A 17371-nucleotide genomic window follows, 5' to 3' on the forward strand; every position below is an offset into this window, starting at 1 on the left:
CCCACTGCTTAACGCGGCCTCTCTCTACCCTCTACTACGACCACCCCCACAAAAGCTCCGTACTCTCGCTCCCTCCCTCCCGATGACTGCTCTCTTCCACCCCCCCCACAAGCCCCGTTCTGTAGCTCCCTCCATCCCGATTGCCACGGAGAGCCCCGAAGTTTCCTCTTCTGCCTCCTCCTGCCACTGGTTTTCCCGTCCAGCCAGCCTGTCAATTTGGCAGAAAATGGAAGGAAAACATTTGAATGAGATGCTGCCGTTAAATTCGGCAGGACGTCCGCGTCCCCGGCCTTGCCAGGTTTTCCCCACTACCGCAGCCCCCTGCAGACTCCCTGCCGCCCTGTAGATTTCAGGCCCCTGGGAGGCAATTTTAACTCCCAAAAACAGGTGGGTTGGGGGTGGGTGGGCAGTAAAAATAGTTTGTTTTTGGAGTGGGACCGCATCCAGGCTCAAATGCGCTCACTTCCGGGTTTAATCAATGGGTGTTTCGATAACAGAAACCTGGAAATCCGGTCCCCATTTAAAGCCGACGGGCCAATGTTGAAATGGGCAATGCGCCTCATTGCAATAGTTGAGGCACTTAATTTTTTGTGTATTAGAAATGTCAAAGGAATTTTACTTTACCGTTCGGGTTTCCCATCGCTTCTGATTCACGTCAGGTGAAAGCAGGCGGGAGGGACTGGATCCATGAGGTGAGTCCCTTTATTGCACTGCTTGTGGGCCCGGAGGTGCTTCATCCAGGCTCAACAGGCCCACTTGGCGTAATCGGACCCACCCGATCAGCCGACCCCTGCACCTCCCCATGGTGGACCCCCCGATGCTAAACCCCAACCCCCTGCTGCTGGACCCCCTCCGATCTCCGATCTTCTCCAAGGCCTACCCGATGTTGTCCACGTGCCCCCACCTCTCCCCACCCACCAATTTCTTCCACGGCGCATGATCGCTCTCTCCTTCTCTCCCCCTTCTCCGATTTGCGACTCCTTTCCCTCCTGACAGACAACCATCCTGTCAATCTGGCTGACTGATGTGTGGGAAACCCGGAAGCACAAATACCTACCTTCAATTGAGTTGTGATCGGATATCGTGATGCACTCACTTGACTTCTGGGTGCCCCATGTAAATATCTACGCACACACTGGGTTCCCAGTCCGAGCTTAAATCATGCCCCACACGTAGTAACACTGAGATGGAGATCCTGATGTCTGATGAAAAGAGACAGCCTGACAGCTCGGGCAAGATAGGAGACAGCACTTCAGGCAGGTATGGGTATAGGACAGGAAGATCACTGGAGGGGGAAGTGCTGTAATCATTGAAATGAATTTAAAGGAGCTTGGTACGATTATTGCACGTAATATCATATTATTTTTAATTAATATGAAACGATATTTAAGTTAAACCTAAAGATGCTGGAACTGGTGGTTGGAGTTGTTGACAGCAGGGTCACTCCGAGTTGTTAGATTCAAGTCAGGAATTAGGAGAACTGGGGGGGGTGGTGTCATGTGAGAAGAAAGAGACAATCAGATAAATAAAGGAATTGGGTTAAAGGTAGTGGAGCCAAGATTTGTGGGGTGGGAGAGTGATGAACTGGAATAGATCACCCGCAAGAGGCCAGGAATCTGGGGCAGAGCCTGGATCCAACAGATTTAAGAAGTGGCCCATGGATTGATTGGGGTGGGCTGTGGGTAAGTCTTATGTTCCGTGACCCGTGCCCGCAGTCAGCATTGAGGACATGTCAGGTGGTGTTCCCAGTCTGTGCTGTGAATTCCACTCAGCATTGCTTCGTTCAGCTCAGTAGAAGCCACGTCTGATGAGATTAGACATTGGCTCCATTCTGGGCCTGGTGAATTCTCCAGACAACTCAAGAATTAAAGGTAATCGATCCCAGAGGGGATGGATATCCTCACACTGCTGGACTTTATCTTCCTGTGGAAAAGTTATTTTTAATTTTAATCTTGCACCTTTGGCCCTGTGAGGACCTCTGCCTCCCCCATCCCCATTGGAATGGCAGGGTGCAGCTCCAATTTTATGGCTCATCCTTGGGGTGGGTACCTCTGCAGCACTGAAATAGGTCAGGCAGCCTGCTTCATTTACTAAAAGGGATCCAGCCCTGTGATTTAGGACCGGGCCAACATCCTCACCCGTTGTCAAATAGGATCCTGCTCTGCTGCACTTCCAGTGGTGGAGCCAGGACCCTGGATTTTCAGGTCAGTAAGTTTCATCGTGATCGAAAAGCATTTCTGATAGGTGTGACCACCCACACTCGCTCCCAGTGAGGCTCCTGTCATTGATCAATTGGAATACTCAATCTTTCATCCATTTTTATATATAATGTTGAATACTCTGACTGAAAACGCATTGCAGATGAAAATTCATCACATCAAACATCCACAAATATATCTGCACCATTACAGCTTTTCACAATCAGAACATGCACTTTTTAAATGAGCAAAGATGTATCTCAGCTGTGCACCTCATGTTATCAAGTTCGAGGATGGCTCATTTCCTGTAGTTCACAAGTTTCAGCTGAGCGATGTGTTTCCTTTTTATTTTTACCCAAGGATCAGTTCCAAGTCTGTAAATTGACCTCGTCCCGTGGGTCAAATACAAAATGTGGAACTGGAATATTCTGCAGTCAATCTGAAACTGTTACCTGGGGAAAAACAGCTAATGTACGATTAATCATACCTTGTGATATGTGGATCTCTGCAAAGTCTCAACCGCATTTTAACTTTGTGTCAATCATGGCTGTTTAATCAAAAAACAATTGAGAAAATATCCACTAACTAAAGAATATTCAGGGATGAGAAAAGGTCACTTTGCCCATTGAGCTCATCACTGGTATTTATTAACTCACTCAACCTAAAATCCCACAGCATCTGGAACTTGTCTAAAGTCTCTGATTTCATTACCCTGCCTGGCACATTATTTGAAATGTTTATCACCTTTTGAGTGAAAGATTTTTTTCTAAAATGTTTCAATGTACTTTTTACTATTTTAAACATATGTTCTCCTATTCAGCCGTCCTGACTGACCTTCCAGCAATATTGTGGGCTTACCTTATTTATGCTATTTGAAAGCATATAAGCAGTAGCGAGATCTCCCATTCACCAAAGTTTTGGCTTTATGAGCTGTGATTGTATATTAAAAATAGAATGATAGAATATGCAAATGACTGCTGTCAAATTTTGAAAAATGTCAGCAGATATTATAATAAATGATCAAGATTCTCTTCTGTTGTTAAATATATGAACCTCCTTTTGTATCTTCAGAACTACATACATTGGAAAGAATTACAAGGAATGGGTATGGAACAAATTTCAATACCCATTGACGTAGTGTTCACTAATATACCACTAGTCCCTGTATAATATAATACAGCCCTTACTGCAATAACAACTGAAGTAATACTCTTTCATTTACAACAGCTCCTGATGGAGCATGTAGGGACAATGAGACTCTAACATAGGAAATATACACAGTAAAATGTTCTCTCCATCGCTTGCATGTCTCGATCGAAACTCCCTCATGTGAACAACCTTAGTTGTCACATTCCCATACTTCATGACACCTGATGCCTATTCTCTCTAATGTTGAAATAAAGGAATATAAAACACCTTGCACGCTTTTAACTATGACCCACATACAATTTGATAAATCGAGTCCAGGGTACATTACTGCATGGCATTCAGATCTGTGTTAAATTGTAGAATTACTCAGCACAAACATCTCTAGTAATGACAGAGTTTGCATAAAAAGCAGGTGTTCGTATGGAGACTTCAAGTAGATTATGAGTCACGAGGCCTACTTGCCTGTTCCAGTGGTTCGGGTGGATGATAATGTTTCCATGATACTAATCACAGATGAGGAGCGAGTTCTCCTCCTGTTCTGGCCAACATTTCTCTTCAGCCAACACCACCAAAAATAGGGTAAATTGTCACGATAAGGTGCTATTTAAATGCAATTGTTTTTTCTTAAGATTCTACTAAGATAAAGAGCTATCAGAAGTTTAAACTTATTTATTAATGCACAAATTCAAAATTTCTTTGACAACTCTACCAGGGAATGAGCCATCCAAGTAACATTACTGGTGCATTCTCCAACTGGAATCAACTGCATTTAGCTTTGAAATGTACCCCTTGGTTCCGGCCTGACTGCACCATATTGTATGTTTGGCATCGTCCTGCACTGAGAAATATTTCACAGAATTCAATTAATCAGCCATGTCTCATAAATCTACTGTAATTCTTTGTGGAAGTAACCAAATCAGTGGTTGAGTCCTTTTTGAATGGTCTCGAAAGGGTTAATTCTCTGATTGGGTGCTCCCGGTGAGGAATGGTACTTGCAGGGTGCAATGGTGGGAAATCATGGCCAAGGAATGGGATCGCATTGCATCCATTTTGCGGGGTCCATCATGGCGGGAAGCTTGTGCGTGCTCATTTCACGATGGAAGTGCACTGCCCACCATATTGGTAATGGCTCCTCCATCAGCGTCCAGGGTGCTCGCCAGAAATAGACGTCAGTCTCTTTGCATGTACAAATCGGGGTGGGGGGTGAGTTAGTGCATGTGTAAGGCACCTTGCCAAAATTGGATTGTGCATGATCACAACATCTGCCATGCCTGCTGCGGTCAGTTTCTTCTGTCACTTGGCTGCGAAACCAGTGATCCAATGGAGGCTGCTACCAGAAAGGTAAGTTTTCATTTGTTTACTTACCTTATTGTGGAGCCGGCTGCTGCCAGGCACAGCTCAAAGCACCTCCACCCCCCCTGCCCACAACCCCCCCCCCCTGGACTGTTCTTACGACCACAGATGGTGTCCGAGCCGGCCGATCTTTGTGCCTCCTGGAAACGGCGAGCTGACTCCAGGGCCGCGACTGGTGCCTTCAGCTGGCCGGGAATAAACAAATGAAACCGGTGGACCAATTTCCCATGGGAGCTGCCACTTTCTTCTTTTGGCACGTGTCGCGTGCGGTGCACCAAATCTTGCTCAGAATTGGGCGCAATCCGATTTCTAGGTCCCTGAGCCAATAGTGTATTCTTCCATTTGATCAAATCCACAATGCCTCTCTTCGGGAGACCGAGTTCAAAGCTTCTTCCCTTAAACCTCATCATTTTGAATGAAATTATAATCACCTCCAATCTCCCATTAAGTGACTGCAATGTGGTGACTTCTGTACATTTTGATGTGGGGAAGTCACGATCTAACCACATTCTGCACTGTATTTATTGGGTACATTTTCAGACACTGGGGGGTAATTTTAACCCCCAAGAATGGGTGGGTTGGGGGCTGGTGCGCAGTAAAAATAGTTGATTTTTGTAGTGGGACCACATCCCGGCTCCAACAGTCCCTCTTTCGGGTTTAACGCAGGTGCATTTCGATAACAGAAACCCAAAAATCCCGTCCCCACTTAAAGTTGGCGGGATGATATTTAAAGGGGCAATGTACCTCATTGCGATAGTTGAGGCACTTAATTCTTTGTGTATTAGAAACATCAAGTAAATGTAACCATTCCTGTTCATGTTTCCCATCACTTATGATTCACGTCAGGTGAAAGCAGGTGAGAAGGAGCAGATCCATGAGATGAATGCCTTTATTGCACTGTCAGCAGGCCAGGAGGAGCAGGAGTTCTTCATCCAGACCCCAAGCTCACCAGGCATGATCAGAACCCCCACCATCGGCCGACCACTCCCCCCGATGCTGGACTGCCCCTGATGCTGGACCCCTTCACACCCCGGATGCTAAACCCCCACATAATGCTGGATCCCCCACCCCGATGGTCTCGAAGGCCAACCCGATTTCTTCCATGGCCCACGATTTATCTCTCCCCCCTCTCCAACTCACAGCTCCATTCCCTTCCGACAGGCAGCCAACCTGTCAATCTGGCTGCCTGGTGCACACATACTTACCTTCAATTGAGTTGCGATTACAGTTTGCGATGCACTCACTTGACCTCCGGTTTCCCCGCACGAATATCTAAGGACACACTGGGTTCCTGGACCCGAGCTAAAATCATGCCCTTGCTCTCCTGGTGCTGAATCTCACGCGAGGATTTCCAGATCAGAAAATCTGATGCAAAGATGATCGTGTGTCTTATGTGGCACTCCCAATCTTCAAGGTATTAAAATGATCCATATATCAATGATCACTAGTCAAGGACAGTTGTCAATAGAATAGAAATTATGATAATTTCTAGTCTATTGGTTACTGACCTTGACTAGTGATCATTGATATAGAGATAAATTAATCACTTGAAGATCGTTTGAAGAAGAAGGCTCACCACCACCTTCTCAGGACGACTAGGGGTGGGCAATAAATGCCAGCCTTCTAGTGATGCCCATATCCTGAGAATGAATCATTTAAAATAAAGACTAGAAATCACCGTCGATCACATCATGCTGTGGACACTTAATGAGCATTTATCAAATTCTTCTGTCTGGCACCAAACTTGCAAGAAAACATCTCTGTACGTGCAATAACACTGAAGATATTTCTATTCCTGAGTTCGAGCTGCTGCATCATCAGGCTGAAAATTCATTGCAAGTGGCAAGTGTAATTTACTTTAGAACTACATTTACACCATTGCAGCTCTTTTGAAACTTGGGACATTAAAGTCTAAAGAGTCACGGCATGAAGTTCAGACAGTGAAAGAGAGAGTTATTTCCTCTAAATCACAAGCTTTAGCTCCATTGTCTGGTCTGGTTTTCTCTAATTATAGTGAGAAAGATCAGTGTTAAAAATGCATCGAGGAGTTCCCCAGTGGGTCAGGTGTAAGACCTGGAACTGGATTATTCTGCAGCTTATCTGAGGCTACTTGCTTGGGGAACAACATTAAACAAATTATGTGGCACGACCTTATCAGTGTTTAATTGTCTGTCATTTACGGTTGTGTAAAAACAAAAGGAAGATTTTATCAACAACACTCCATAAGGAATTGACCACATGATCTTTGACATAAAAAAATCGAAAAATTCAATTTCAGAGGGGGCACAAAATGGGCAGTAGCAGATCAGCCATCAATGGAAATTAAATGGAAAGAAACATTCAGCAGGATATGTAACGGGTGACTGACCTGCAACCACCCTTTTCATGCCCTTGCCTCAGTTGAATATTATCCCCATTTTTCTAAAAATTGCAGGTAAAACTTTAAAATGAACACATAATTCACCACCAATAGCAACAGATTATCTGCCTTTTGCCATTGTAAACTATGTAAAAGTTATGAATATATTTAACACTGCAGAAGTGAAGGAACCTCTGACTCAGGAGCAGGGAAATTCCCTTCCACAGGAGCTTCCTATGTTTGACAATTTTTACTGCTCGAGATTATGCAAATTGAGAGTAGAGGATCTCAATAAATGGGAGCTCATTGGACCTCTCTTCAACAGAACTTCATTCAGCAGAGAGAGAGTCACTGAGGTGGACAGAAGATCCTTCAGCAGAAATCCATTCAGCATCTCAAAGTCAAAGATGAGCAGAGCAGCTACTGTGACGATTCTCATCCTGTTTCTGTGTGCCATTACTACACAGGGTATGTTGTCCTTTGTAATCTTGTGTTTTATTTCTCATTTCACTGTAATTACATAGAATTATGTAAAATAGTACAATTCTAAAGGGGGTGCAGGATCAGAGAGACCTGGGGGGTATTCAGTAATTTTAAACCCTTTAACCCAGCACTTTATGATGATAAAAGATTTCCTTATAAAAAATATGATAGTCATCTCCAGTTTAATGTAATCAGCATGATTAATTTAGACAGATACCTAATATTTCCTTGTGGACCATATGTTGAAAAGATTAAAATATCTCAACTCTGATACAAAGTGCCAGGATTCTCTCCACCTCAATCGATAATTAAATCTAAGTTAAATGGATCTTTTCACAGGTATTCCAATTCCAGGCACTCAAGGTCGTTGCCTGTGCACTCAGAACAGCTCCAATTTTATCAATCCACGGCTCATCCGGAGTTTGAAATATATTCCCAAAGGATCCCACTGTGAGACACCAGAGATAATGTGAGTAAATGTGTCAGAACATCACCATTAACATTTCTCCTTCTGTGACGTTCATTTAATAAACTGTGCTCTTTATTCAAAATATGTTGGATCAATCACAGTTTGTTTATGAGGCACATTCGAAGGATTTTCTTTTAATACTTTTGCTAATTTCTCACCTTTCAGTGGGAGACATCCAATTTCTGTGGATTAGATTTTAAAGGTTTACCTTCTCTTCACAGTGTTACCAAAAGAAATGGGAATAAATTATGTGTGAGTCCTGATGCCGAGTGGGTGAAGATTATCATTAAAGCCAAGAAAGGTTGGTGTTTGGCAGAATTAAGACTTTGCGTATGAATAAAAGCAGATACAGTGAATTGTTTTTTTAAACCATGTTTGCCCCTCTCCTCCTCGGTTGAAGGCGTTGACTCCTCTCTGCTATACATTCCCACAGGCTTTTGATGCCCCTGGTACTTTATTCAAGTGCTCATCATTTATGTGTGAGCCTTGACAGTGAATGTTAGCAAGCTATTCAACCACAGTTGGCATCAGGGCTGAGCCTTACACAAGCCTCACCCAACATCCAAATATGGCACTTCCAGGAGGGGGGGTCACTGGATAGCAATCAGGTGAAGGAATGCTGGGTGATTTTATGCTCTCTCTCCCAACAATGCTGAGACCAATTGTCGTACCTTTAGGACCCAGCTGAGATCAGCCAATTAAGCACAAAACAGGGTCCTTAAGAATAAAATATTTAATATATATCTTCACTTTCATTTCCTTTTCCTGCTGCCTTCTTTCCTTTATGTTAGGCTCCACAATTTTCTGTTCTGCTGTTTGAAAACTGTAAACTACTTTTTGCGTCATGTTTTAACTTTTTATTATCCGTTCTATTTTACTCTTTAATGTAATGTGTTCCTGCAGACTCCCATCAGAACGAGGATTTTAAATCCATTTATTTTTTCAAGTTATACAGAAAAGTTGTTTGTGAAAATCTCGACCATCTATTCTCACAGTTTTGTGTCATCCACCGTTGTCAGAACTCAGGATTTTGTTCAGCATTTACTGCCTTTGTATTATTCCGCAAATTTGCTTGATTCAACAGGATGGAAGGAAGAGAAATAATTTTTCTCTCTGGCCCCATGCATCCTGCATGTTAAACCATATTGCAAAATCAATGACTTGGGAATAAAATCATCAGTGTTAGCAATGCTGCTCATCTTGTGTAAAAGTCAGATTAATAATGCTCCATAATTATATTGCTGAAGATATTGTGCACTATATTAAAGTAAATATCTGTAGTTCGTGGTTAAAAGTAACTTTTATTTTATTTCAGGTGCCAGACGACACAACTGAGAAATGAAGCCGCAATGGGATGGACTCGACTCCACACCTGGTTAACCTAAAGTACAATGAACGTTGAAATGAAGGAAGCTTTGTCCAGGGTGTTAATGCTCTGATATCACCTTCTGATAGCTTGTTCAAGTATTTTCCCTTCAGTGTTTTCTGAAAATGATGTCACTGTTCAACCCTGTCACATTGTAAGCCTGGATATTAACTTGGAGCCGGGAAGAGAGTGGGGGGATGCTTATTGGACGGGAAACCTGGAAGTGAAGTTGGCGGGTCGGAATCTGCGATCCCAACTTAGTTGAAGGATAAAAATGTTACTTCTGTATATTGTGCCCAGTTGCCATCCAGATTGACAGGTTGACTGGATATCAGCCAGGGAGAGATCAGAGTCTTCGGTGTTTGCACGGTGGCGGCGGAGGGGGGCAGTCGGGGAGAGATCGGGATCCTTGGGGGCATGATGGGGAATGGGGGATGGGAGGAAGGTGAGCAGTCAGCCATTGCTGGGGAGGTAAGAAGTAGGCCATCGTTGTGGAGGTAAGAAGTAGGCCATCGCTGGGGAGGTAAGAAGTAGGCCATCGCTGGGGAGGTAGGAAGTAGGCCATCGCTGGGGAGGTAAGAAGTAGGCCATCGTTGGGGAGGTAGGAAGTAGGCCATCGCTGGGGAGGTAAGAAGTAGGCCATCGCTGGGGAGGTAAGAAGTAGGCCATCGCTGGGGAGGTAAGAAGTAGGCCATCGCTGGGGAGGTAAGAAGTAGGCCATCGCTGGGGAGTGGAGCAATCGGTAATTGTGGTGGTCTCGACAATCAGGAGGGGATCTATGTCATTGGGGGGGGTCCAGAACATCAGGGCGGGTCGGCCGATCATGGGGGTTACGATCGTGTCGGTGAGCTTGTTGGGCCTGGTGGAAACGTTCCTGCTCCTGGTCCACAAGCAGTGCAATAAAGGCACTGACCTCATCATCCAGCCCTTCTCGCCTCCTTTTCACTGGCGAGATGCACGAGCCCCGGGAAAGCATGCTGGAGGCGTAAAATTTAAAGTTAAGTCAAATTCAATTTATAAAGATCTACTAACGTCTCACAGGGACGTTAATTGATTCTAGAAATACCCACCCACCTGAACTAATTAAGGTCCTGACTGCAGTGAGTAGGCTACTCGCACACATCTAAATGCGCCTCCGTTTGTGGAAGCAATTTCTCTGTAGAAATGATTTAGCGTGTAAAATACCGACATTTTCGAAGGTAGTGCTCCTTATTGTATGATATTAACTGGAAGAAACAACATTTTTAAATAGAACTAATCTCTGTGCAGTGAGCAGTAGAAATCTTTGGCACTGAGGGATTTTTCACTGGGTCCAGTTGGCTGGAAGTTGTGTTGAGTATAACACTGATTTATCAGTCAGTAACGTTGCTACAAGTGACTTTTGTTGTGAATTAATCTTTTGAGTATTTTTGTACCTTTATCTTCAAATGTATTCAAGTGATTAAAATAAACATGATTTCATATGAAGAATGTATTGTCACTGTTCTTCAATCACCAGCAAAACAGTCGTGTGTCTCTCCAGTAAATAAATTTAGTGGACTGACTAATAAAGAGAAATCTGTTCAGGATACACTTTAGACAATGATTGGCATCAACGAGGTGGGCAGGTTATTAAAATGGCAGGTGGAGGGAGTTCACACAGGGGCCTACTTTACAATCAAAACTCACGCCCAATTATGTCATTGGTGCCGCAATGCAATTTCAACTCAGGGATTCGGTGGGGACGGTGGGGGGGCGCTTCACGGGTCCAAACCAGACAGGCAGGTCATGGCGGTAGTCAGCAGAGTGGCCGGATGAGGCCATGGTAACTATTTTTATTTAACTTTTCTGAGGATTTGTCTGGGTCTCAAGGAGCAGGAGTGCTCCCCCGGGCCCAGCAAGGAGTCGTTGGGCCTCCCCTGCCCAGGCCTTCTTTCTCTCTCCCAGCAACAGCACCTGCTCTCAAATACCTTCAGCCATCCCAGCACTAACTTTATGCTGGGGGCTGTTCCCTTAGAAAGGATATGTTGGCCTCGGAGGGAGTGCAGTGTAGATTTACTAGAATGATGCCTGGACTCCAGGGGTTAAATTATGAGGAGAGATTACACAAACTCGGGTTGTATTCCCTGGAGTTTAGAAGATTAAGGGGTGATTTGATCGAAGTTTTCAAGATATTGAGAGGAACTGATAGGGTAGATAGAGAGAAATTATTTCTGCTGGTTGAGGAGTCTAGGACATGGGGATATAGTCTAAAAATTAGAGGCAGGAGTGAAGTTAGGAAACATTTCTATACGCAAAGGGTGGTAGAAGTTTGGAACTCTCTTCCGCAAACGACAGTTGATGCTAGCTCAATTGTTAATTTTAAATCTGAAATTGATAGATTTTTGTTAACCAACGATATGAAAGAGATATAGGGCTAAGGTGGGTATATGGAGTTAGGTCACAAATCATTGAATGGCGGAACAGGCTCGAGGGGCTAAATGGCCTACTTCTGTTCCTGCGTTAAGGGGAGATTTAATAGAGGTGTTCAAAATCATGAAGTGTTTTGATAGAGTAAATAGGGAGAAACTGTTTCCAGTGATAGAATGATCAGTAATCAGAGAACACAGATTTAAGATAATTGGCAAAAGAACTAGAGGCGACATGAGGAAAAAATTTTTACACAGCGACTTGTTATGACCTGGAATGCACTGCCTGAAACGGTGGCGGAAGCAGATTCAACAGTAACTTTCAAAAGGAAATTGGAAAAATACTTGAAGTGGAAAAATTTGCAGGGCTATGGGGAAAGAGCAGGGGAATGGGACTAATTGGATAGCTCTTTCAAAGACCCGGCACAGGCACGATGGGCTGAATGGCCTCCTTCTGTGCTGTATTATTCTATGATTCTTATTCTATCCCGGTGACTTCAAGCTCCCATTCAAATATCTGCTCCCATCCACCGGCCCTGATGTCAATCCCGCTGGTTTTGGGCAGGAGCCAATGCTGCACTATTCAAATGAAGCCCAGGAACTAAAATGACTTGAGCATTGCGCTCATATCTCCGTGGGAGTTTCCCTCCTGCCCACACCCTGCCCAGGATGCCCTGAGTTAAAATCACCCCCCATAAGTGTTGGTTTCTCCAGAGTGAGCACTTGTCAGACGTCGTACTTTTATTGAAGTGAAGTATCGGATAACTGTAACGTAACCAAGTTCTATAAAACTCTTAATACATGTGTGTGGAGACAATGTCAGTTTAGAGATCTTTGTTCATCACCGACAGGATGTTGGTTGCCCCCCATTTAATGTGGCAATAACCAATGAACTGATGAGGTTTAAGATCCAATCTTCCTGGGCCACCGTTGCTAAGGACGCCAAATCAATTCCTGGGACCTTCATTGAGCTGAAACGTTGTCAAAGTTTTTTAGATTTTCTAATTAGATTAGGATTGGTCCCGGTCATGTCACCGGGCAGATCTTTTCCTCTCTGCTGCCTGAATAATGCAGTCATGCGGTGTTAACTGGGGTTGCTATTGAATTCTAACCAGGGGAAATATTATGGTGAATCGCCAAGTGGGAGGCAAGCATTCTACAGACATTGGAGGCACTAATCTCCCTTAGGTGTATGATCCGCCTGAATCCTAAGTGCTAATAACACTCAATTTTGTGGCCTAGCCTCATTTGGATATTTATTCACAATTGCTATGGAAACCCAGGTGGGTCGAGGGATGAAACAACTGGGAGGAGAAGAAAAGTGCGTGCAAGTCAAATTGAAAGGGATGGAGGCAAATAAAGAGGAGTGTCACAAGAAAGGAGACTAAGGCCCCGAATTTCCTGAAATTTGCACCAAAACAGCAGCAGAAGTGCAGCATAATGCAAATTTTCAGGGCGAAGAATTAAGGAAATTTGTGCCTAAGTGACTTATGCCAGTTTTACGCTACGTCTCCGTTACCTTCATCTTTTGAATTGAATCAGCGAAACCTCTACCGATTCCCTCTGCCGTTCATTAAAGCAGCGCAGGACGCCATCTTGGTAAAGGGCGTATTGAACACTGGCAGTATGCTCCTGGCATTTACCTCCTCCACTTTTCCTCCACTTTTCCCTCCAACATATGGCTGGAGGGCCTCCTGGCCCCCTGTGGATACAGGATGAACCTCCTTCTCTCCATCTCTTGCAACAAGGCCTGCAGTGCATCATCAGAGAACCTTGGTGCACACTCCCTCCCAGATGCAGCCTTCCTTCAAAGTATCGTAGCACAGATTCAATTTTGAAACGACTCCCACCACTTCTTGCAGCCACAATGTACCTCCCCTTTAAGAGGTGCAGGCTGCCTTCAAGAAGCGCGAGCAACTCGCGATATCGGGACTCCCTGCTGATGCGTGCAGCCAATCAACAGTGCAATTAGCGCTGGCTGCATGCAGCAGTCATTTAAAACAGCAGGCAGCGTTAATGTAACCTTTTCAGGGGATTATCCAATTTAACCCTCGCCGTGCCTAATGTACATAAATCGTCGTCTGATGGCTTCACATTTTAATTTCGATACATAAAGTGGGGCTTCAATAAAAACATGGAGTAACTTCTGCACTGTCCTCAGGCCCCATTAGTTTAAGTTGATTTCCATTTGGTTTACGCTGGTTTTTACGTTCCTGAGATTATCACAAATTTTTCGTGTACTTTTCTATATAGAAGTTGTTAAAACAAATCAAAGCATCTTACAGCACAGAACGATGCCATTCGAACCATCATGCCTGTGCTGGATCTTTGAAAGAGCTATCCAATTAGTCCCACTCCCCTGCTCTTTCCCCATAGCTTGCAAATGTTTCCATTTCAAGTATTTATGAAGTATGATTATCATAAAAGGGACAAGACTACATTGTGTTAAATCAAAACTGGAAAAATAGAACGATGCCCTCTCTTGTGAATATTCTTTTCATTTATTCATTTATTGTCATTTGCCTATTTATTGCTGAACCAGGCAAACGTACGATACAAATATACAAACAGGTCAGGGAGCAGCAGAACATGTGATAAAATGTATTGCTTTTATGACATCCATTTCTCTTTCAACAGTAATTGAATGAATAAAATCCGATGCTACTAATGGAGTCTTAAAACAAATTATCAGTGATAAGTAGATGGGAGCAAAGCCAAACATTGACCCAAAGAGTTACTTGGTGTATAAAACAATCTGATTTCTTGGAATTCACACGGGTTCACCAACACAGGCTGCTGTTTGAATGAAGTCTAACTCTGGAACTTCCTTAACCACTGAACAAACCCCAGGGGGTGGAGTCACCACAGCTACACACTCAACATTTTCCAAATCTGGAAACTGAAACTTGAACCAGCTCCAGATATCCCTGAAGCTCTTACGACATCACCAATGTACTAATGGACAGTGACTGTGATCGACATTTGTTGAGGGAAAAAGTGATATCAGCACAAGTTTTCTTACATTATAGAATCACAGAATCTTACGTGCAGAAGGAGGCCATTCAGCCCATTGAAAGAGCTATCCAATTAGTCAAACTTTCCCGCTTATTCCCATAGCCCTGTAAATTTTCCTTTCCATGTATATATCCAATTCCCATCACTCGCAGATTACTTGTGTGGTTGCTCTGGTTAGCGAGGGAGGGGGGATAGGCCTCGAGGTCTGAAAAGATTGGTGAGGGGTTAACAAGTGTTTGGTATCATTGGGATTGTGGAATATGGGGTCTGGTTTAGCACATGATTCCTGGATCTCAATGTTAACCCCCACATGATGGGTGGGAGAGAGTCGGAGTGGGGGGGTTAAAAAATTAAAACGGGGACTGCGTCCGGAAACCATCGCGTCCGTGCCCAGTGCCATTTTTACAGCGGGGGTTAGAGTGACATGAGAGTCTCCCACCCTCGAGGGATGGGACATTTTATTAACATATTTAAATCAGGCTCCCCCGGTCCCTCAAAGAAGCCTTCGGCCTCCCCACTGCTTAACGCGGCCTCTCTCTACCCTCTACTACGACCACCCCCACAAAAGCTCCGTACTCTCACTCCCTCCCTCCCGATGACTGCTCTCTTCCACCCCCCCCACAAGCCCCGTTCTGTAGCTCCCTCTATCCCGATTGCCACGGAGAGCCCCGAAGTTTCCTCTTCTGCCTCCTCCTGCCACTGGTTTTCCCGTCCAGCCAGCCTGTCAATTTGGCAGAAAATGGAAGGAAAACATTTGAATGAGGTGCTGCCGTTAAATTCGGCAGGACGTCCGCGTCCCCGGCCTTGCCAGGTTTTCCCCACTACCGCAGCCCCCTGCAGACTCCCTGCCGCCCTGTAGATTTCAGGCCCCTGGGAGGCAATTTTAACTCCCAAAAACAGGTGGGTTGGGGGTGGGTGGGCAGTAAAAATAGTTTGTTTTTGGAGTGGGACTGCATCCAGACTCAAATGCGCTCACTTCCGGGTTTAATCAATGGGTGTTTCGATAACAGAAACCTGGAAATCCGGTCCCCATTTAAAGCCGACGGGCCAATGTTGAAATGGGCAATGCGCCTCATTGCAATAGTTGAGGCACTTAATTTTTTGTGTATTAGAAATGTCAAAGGAATTTTACCTTACCGTTCGGGTTTCCCATCGCTTCTGATTCACGTCAGGTGAAAGCAGGCGGGAGGGACTGGATCCATGAGGTGAGTCCCTTTATTGCACTGCTTGTGGGCCCGGAGGTGCTTCATCCAGGCTCAACAGGCCCACTTGGCGTAATCGGACCCACCCGATCAGCCGACCCCTGCACCTCCCCATGGTGGACCCCCCGATGCTAAACCCCAACCCCCTGCTGCTGGACCCCCTCCGATCTCCGATCTTCTCCAAGGCCTACCCGATGTTGTCCACGTGCCCCCACCTCTCCCCACCCACCAATTTCTTCCACGGCGCATGATCGCTCTCTCCTTCTCTCCCCCTTCTCCGATTTGCGACTCCTTTCCCTCCTGACAGACAACCATCCTGTCAATCTGGCTGACTGATGTGTGGGAAACCCGGAAGCACAAATACCTACCTTCAATTGAGTTGTGATCGGATATCGTGATGCACTCACTTGACTTCTGGGTGCCCCATGTAAATATCTACGCACACACTGGGTTCCCAGTCCGAGCTTAAATCATGCCCCACACGTAATAACACTGAGATGGAGATCCTGATGTCTGATGAAAAGAGACAGCCTGTCAGCTCGGGAAAGATAGGAGACAGCACTTCAGGCAGGTATGGGTGTAGGACAGGAAGATCACTGGAGGGGGAAGTGCTGTAATCATTGAAATGAATTTAAAGGAGCTTGGTACGATTATTGCACGTAATATCATATTATTTTTAATTAATATGAAATGATATTTAAGTTAAACCTAAAGATGCTGGAACTGATGGTTGGAGTTGCTGACAGCAGGGTCACTCTGAGTTGGGAGATTCAAGTCAGGAATTAGGAGAACTGGGGGGGGTGGTGTCATGTGAGAAGAAAGAGACAATCAGATAAATAAAGGAATCGGGTTAAAGGTAGTGGAGCCAAGATTTGTGGGGTGGGAGAGGGATGAACTGGAATAGATCACCCGCAAGAGGCCAGGAATCTGGGGCAGAGCCTGGATCCAACAGATTTAAGAAGTGGCCCATGGATTGATTGGGGTGGGCTGTGGGTAAGTCTTACGTTGCGTGACCCGTGCCCGCAGTCAGCATTGAGGACATGTCAGGTGGTGTTCCCAGTCTGTGCTGTGAATTCCACTCAGCATTGCTTCGTTCAGCTCAGTAGAAGCCACGTCTGATGAGATTAGACATTGGCTCCATTCTGGGCCTGGTGAATTCTCCAGACAACTCAAGAATTAAAGGTAATCGATCCCAGAGGGGATGGATATCCTCACACTGCTGGACTTTATCTTCCTGTGGAAAAGTTATTTTTAATTTTAATCTTGCACCTTTGGCCCTGTGAGGACCTCTGCCTCCCCCATCCCCATTGGAATGGCAGGGTGCAGCTCCAATTTTATGGCTCATCCTTGGGGTGGGTACCTCTGCAGCACTGAAATAGGTCAGGCAGCC

At 44.9% G+C, this 17371-nt stretch overlaps 1 protein-coding gene across 1 annotated transcript; it reads left to right on the forward strand.

The window, feature by feature from the left end:
• Positions 1–7404: 7404 nt before the first annotated feature.
• Positions 7405–9753, forward strand: LOC137341889 (interleukin-8-like). The gene is made up of 4 exons (XM_068005422.1): positions 7405–7527; positions 7882–8011; positions 8233–8312; positions 9327–9753. Exons 1-4 carry the CDS (start codon positions 7467–7469, stop codon positions 9344–9346), a joined length of 291 nt encoding a protein of 96 aa, XP_067861523.1. The 5' UTR covers positions 7405–7466; the 3' UTR covers positions 9347–9753.
• Positions 9754–17371: the final 7618 nt, after the last annotated feature.

Source organism: Heptranchias perlo, chromosome 1 (assembly GCF_035084215.1).
Source record: "Heptranchias perlo isolate sHepPer1 chromosome 1, sHepPer1.hap1, whole genome shotgun sequence".
NCBI classification, from domain to species: domain Eukaryota; kingdom Metazoa; phylum Chordata; class Chondrichthyes; order Hexanchiformes; family Hexanchidae; genus Heptranchias; species Heptranchias perlo.

Excerpts from the sequence above, each read along its gene's own strand:
- LOC137341889 (XM_068005422.1), top strand. The coding sequence starts at position 7,467 with ATGAGCAGAGCAGCTACTGTGACGATTCTCATCCTGTTTCTGTGTGCC. Across the intron at positions 7,528-7,881 it reads GTGTGCCATTACTACACAGG|GTATTCCAATTCCAGGCACT; the intron begins GTATGTTGTCCT and ends ATCTTTTCACAG. Across the intron at positions 8,313-9,326 it reads TATCATTAAAGCCAAGAAAG|GTGCCAGACGACACAACTGA; the intron begins GTTGGTGTTTGG and ends ATTTTATTTCAG.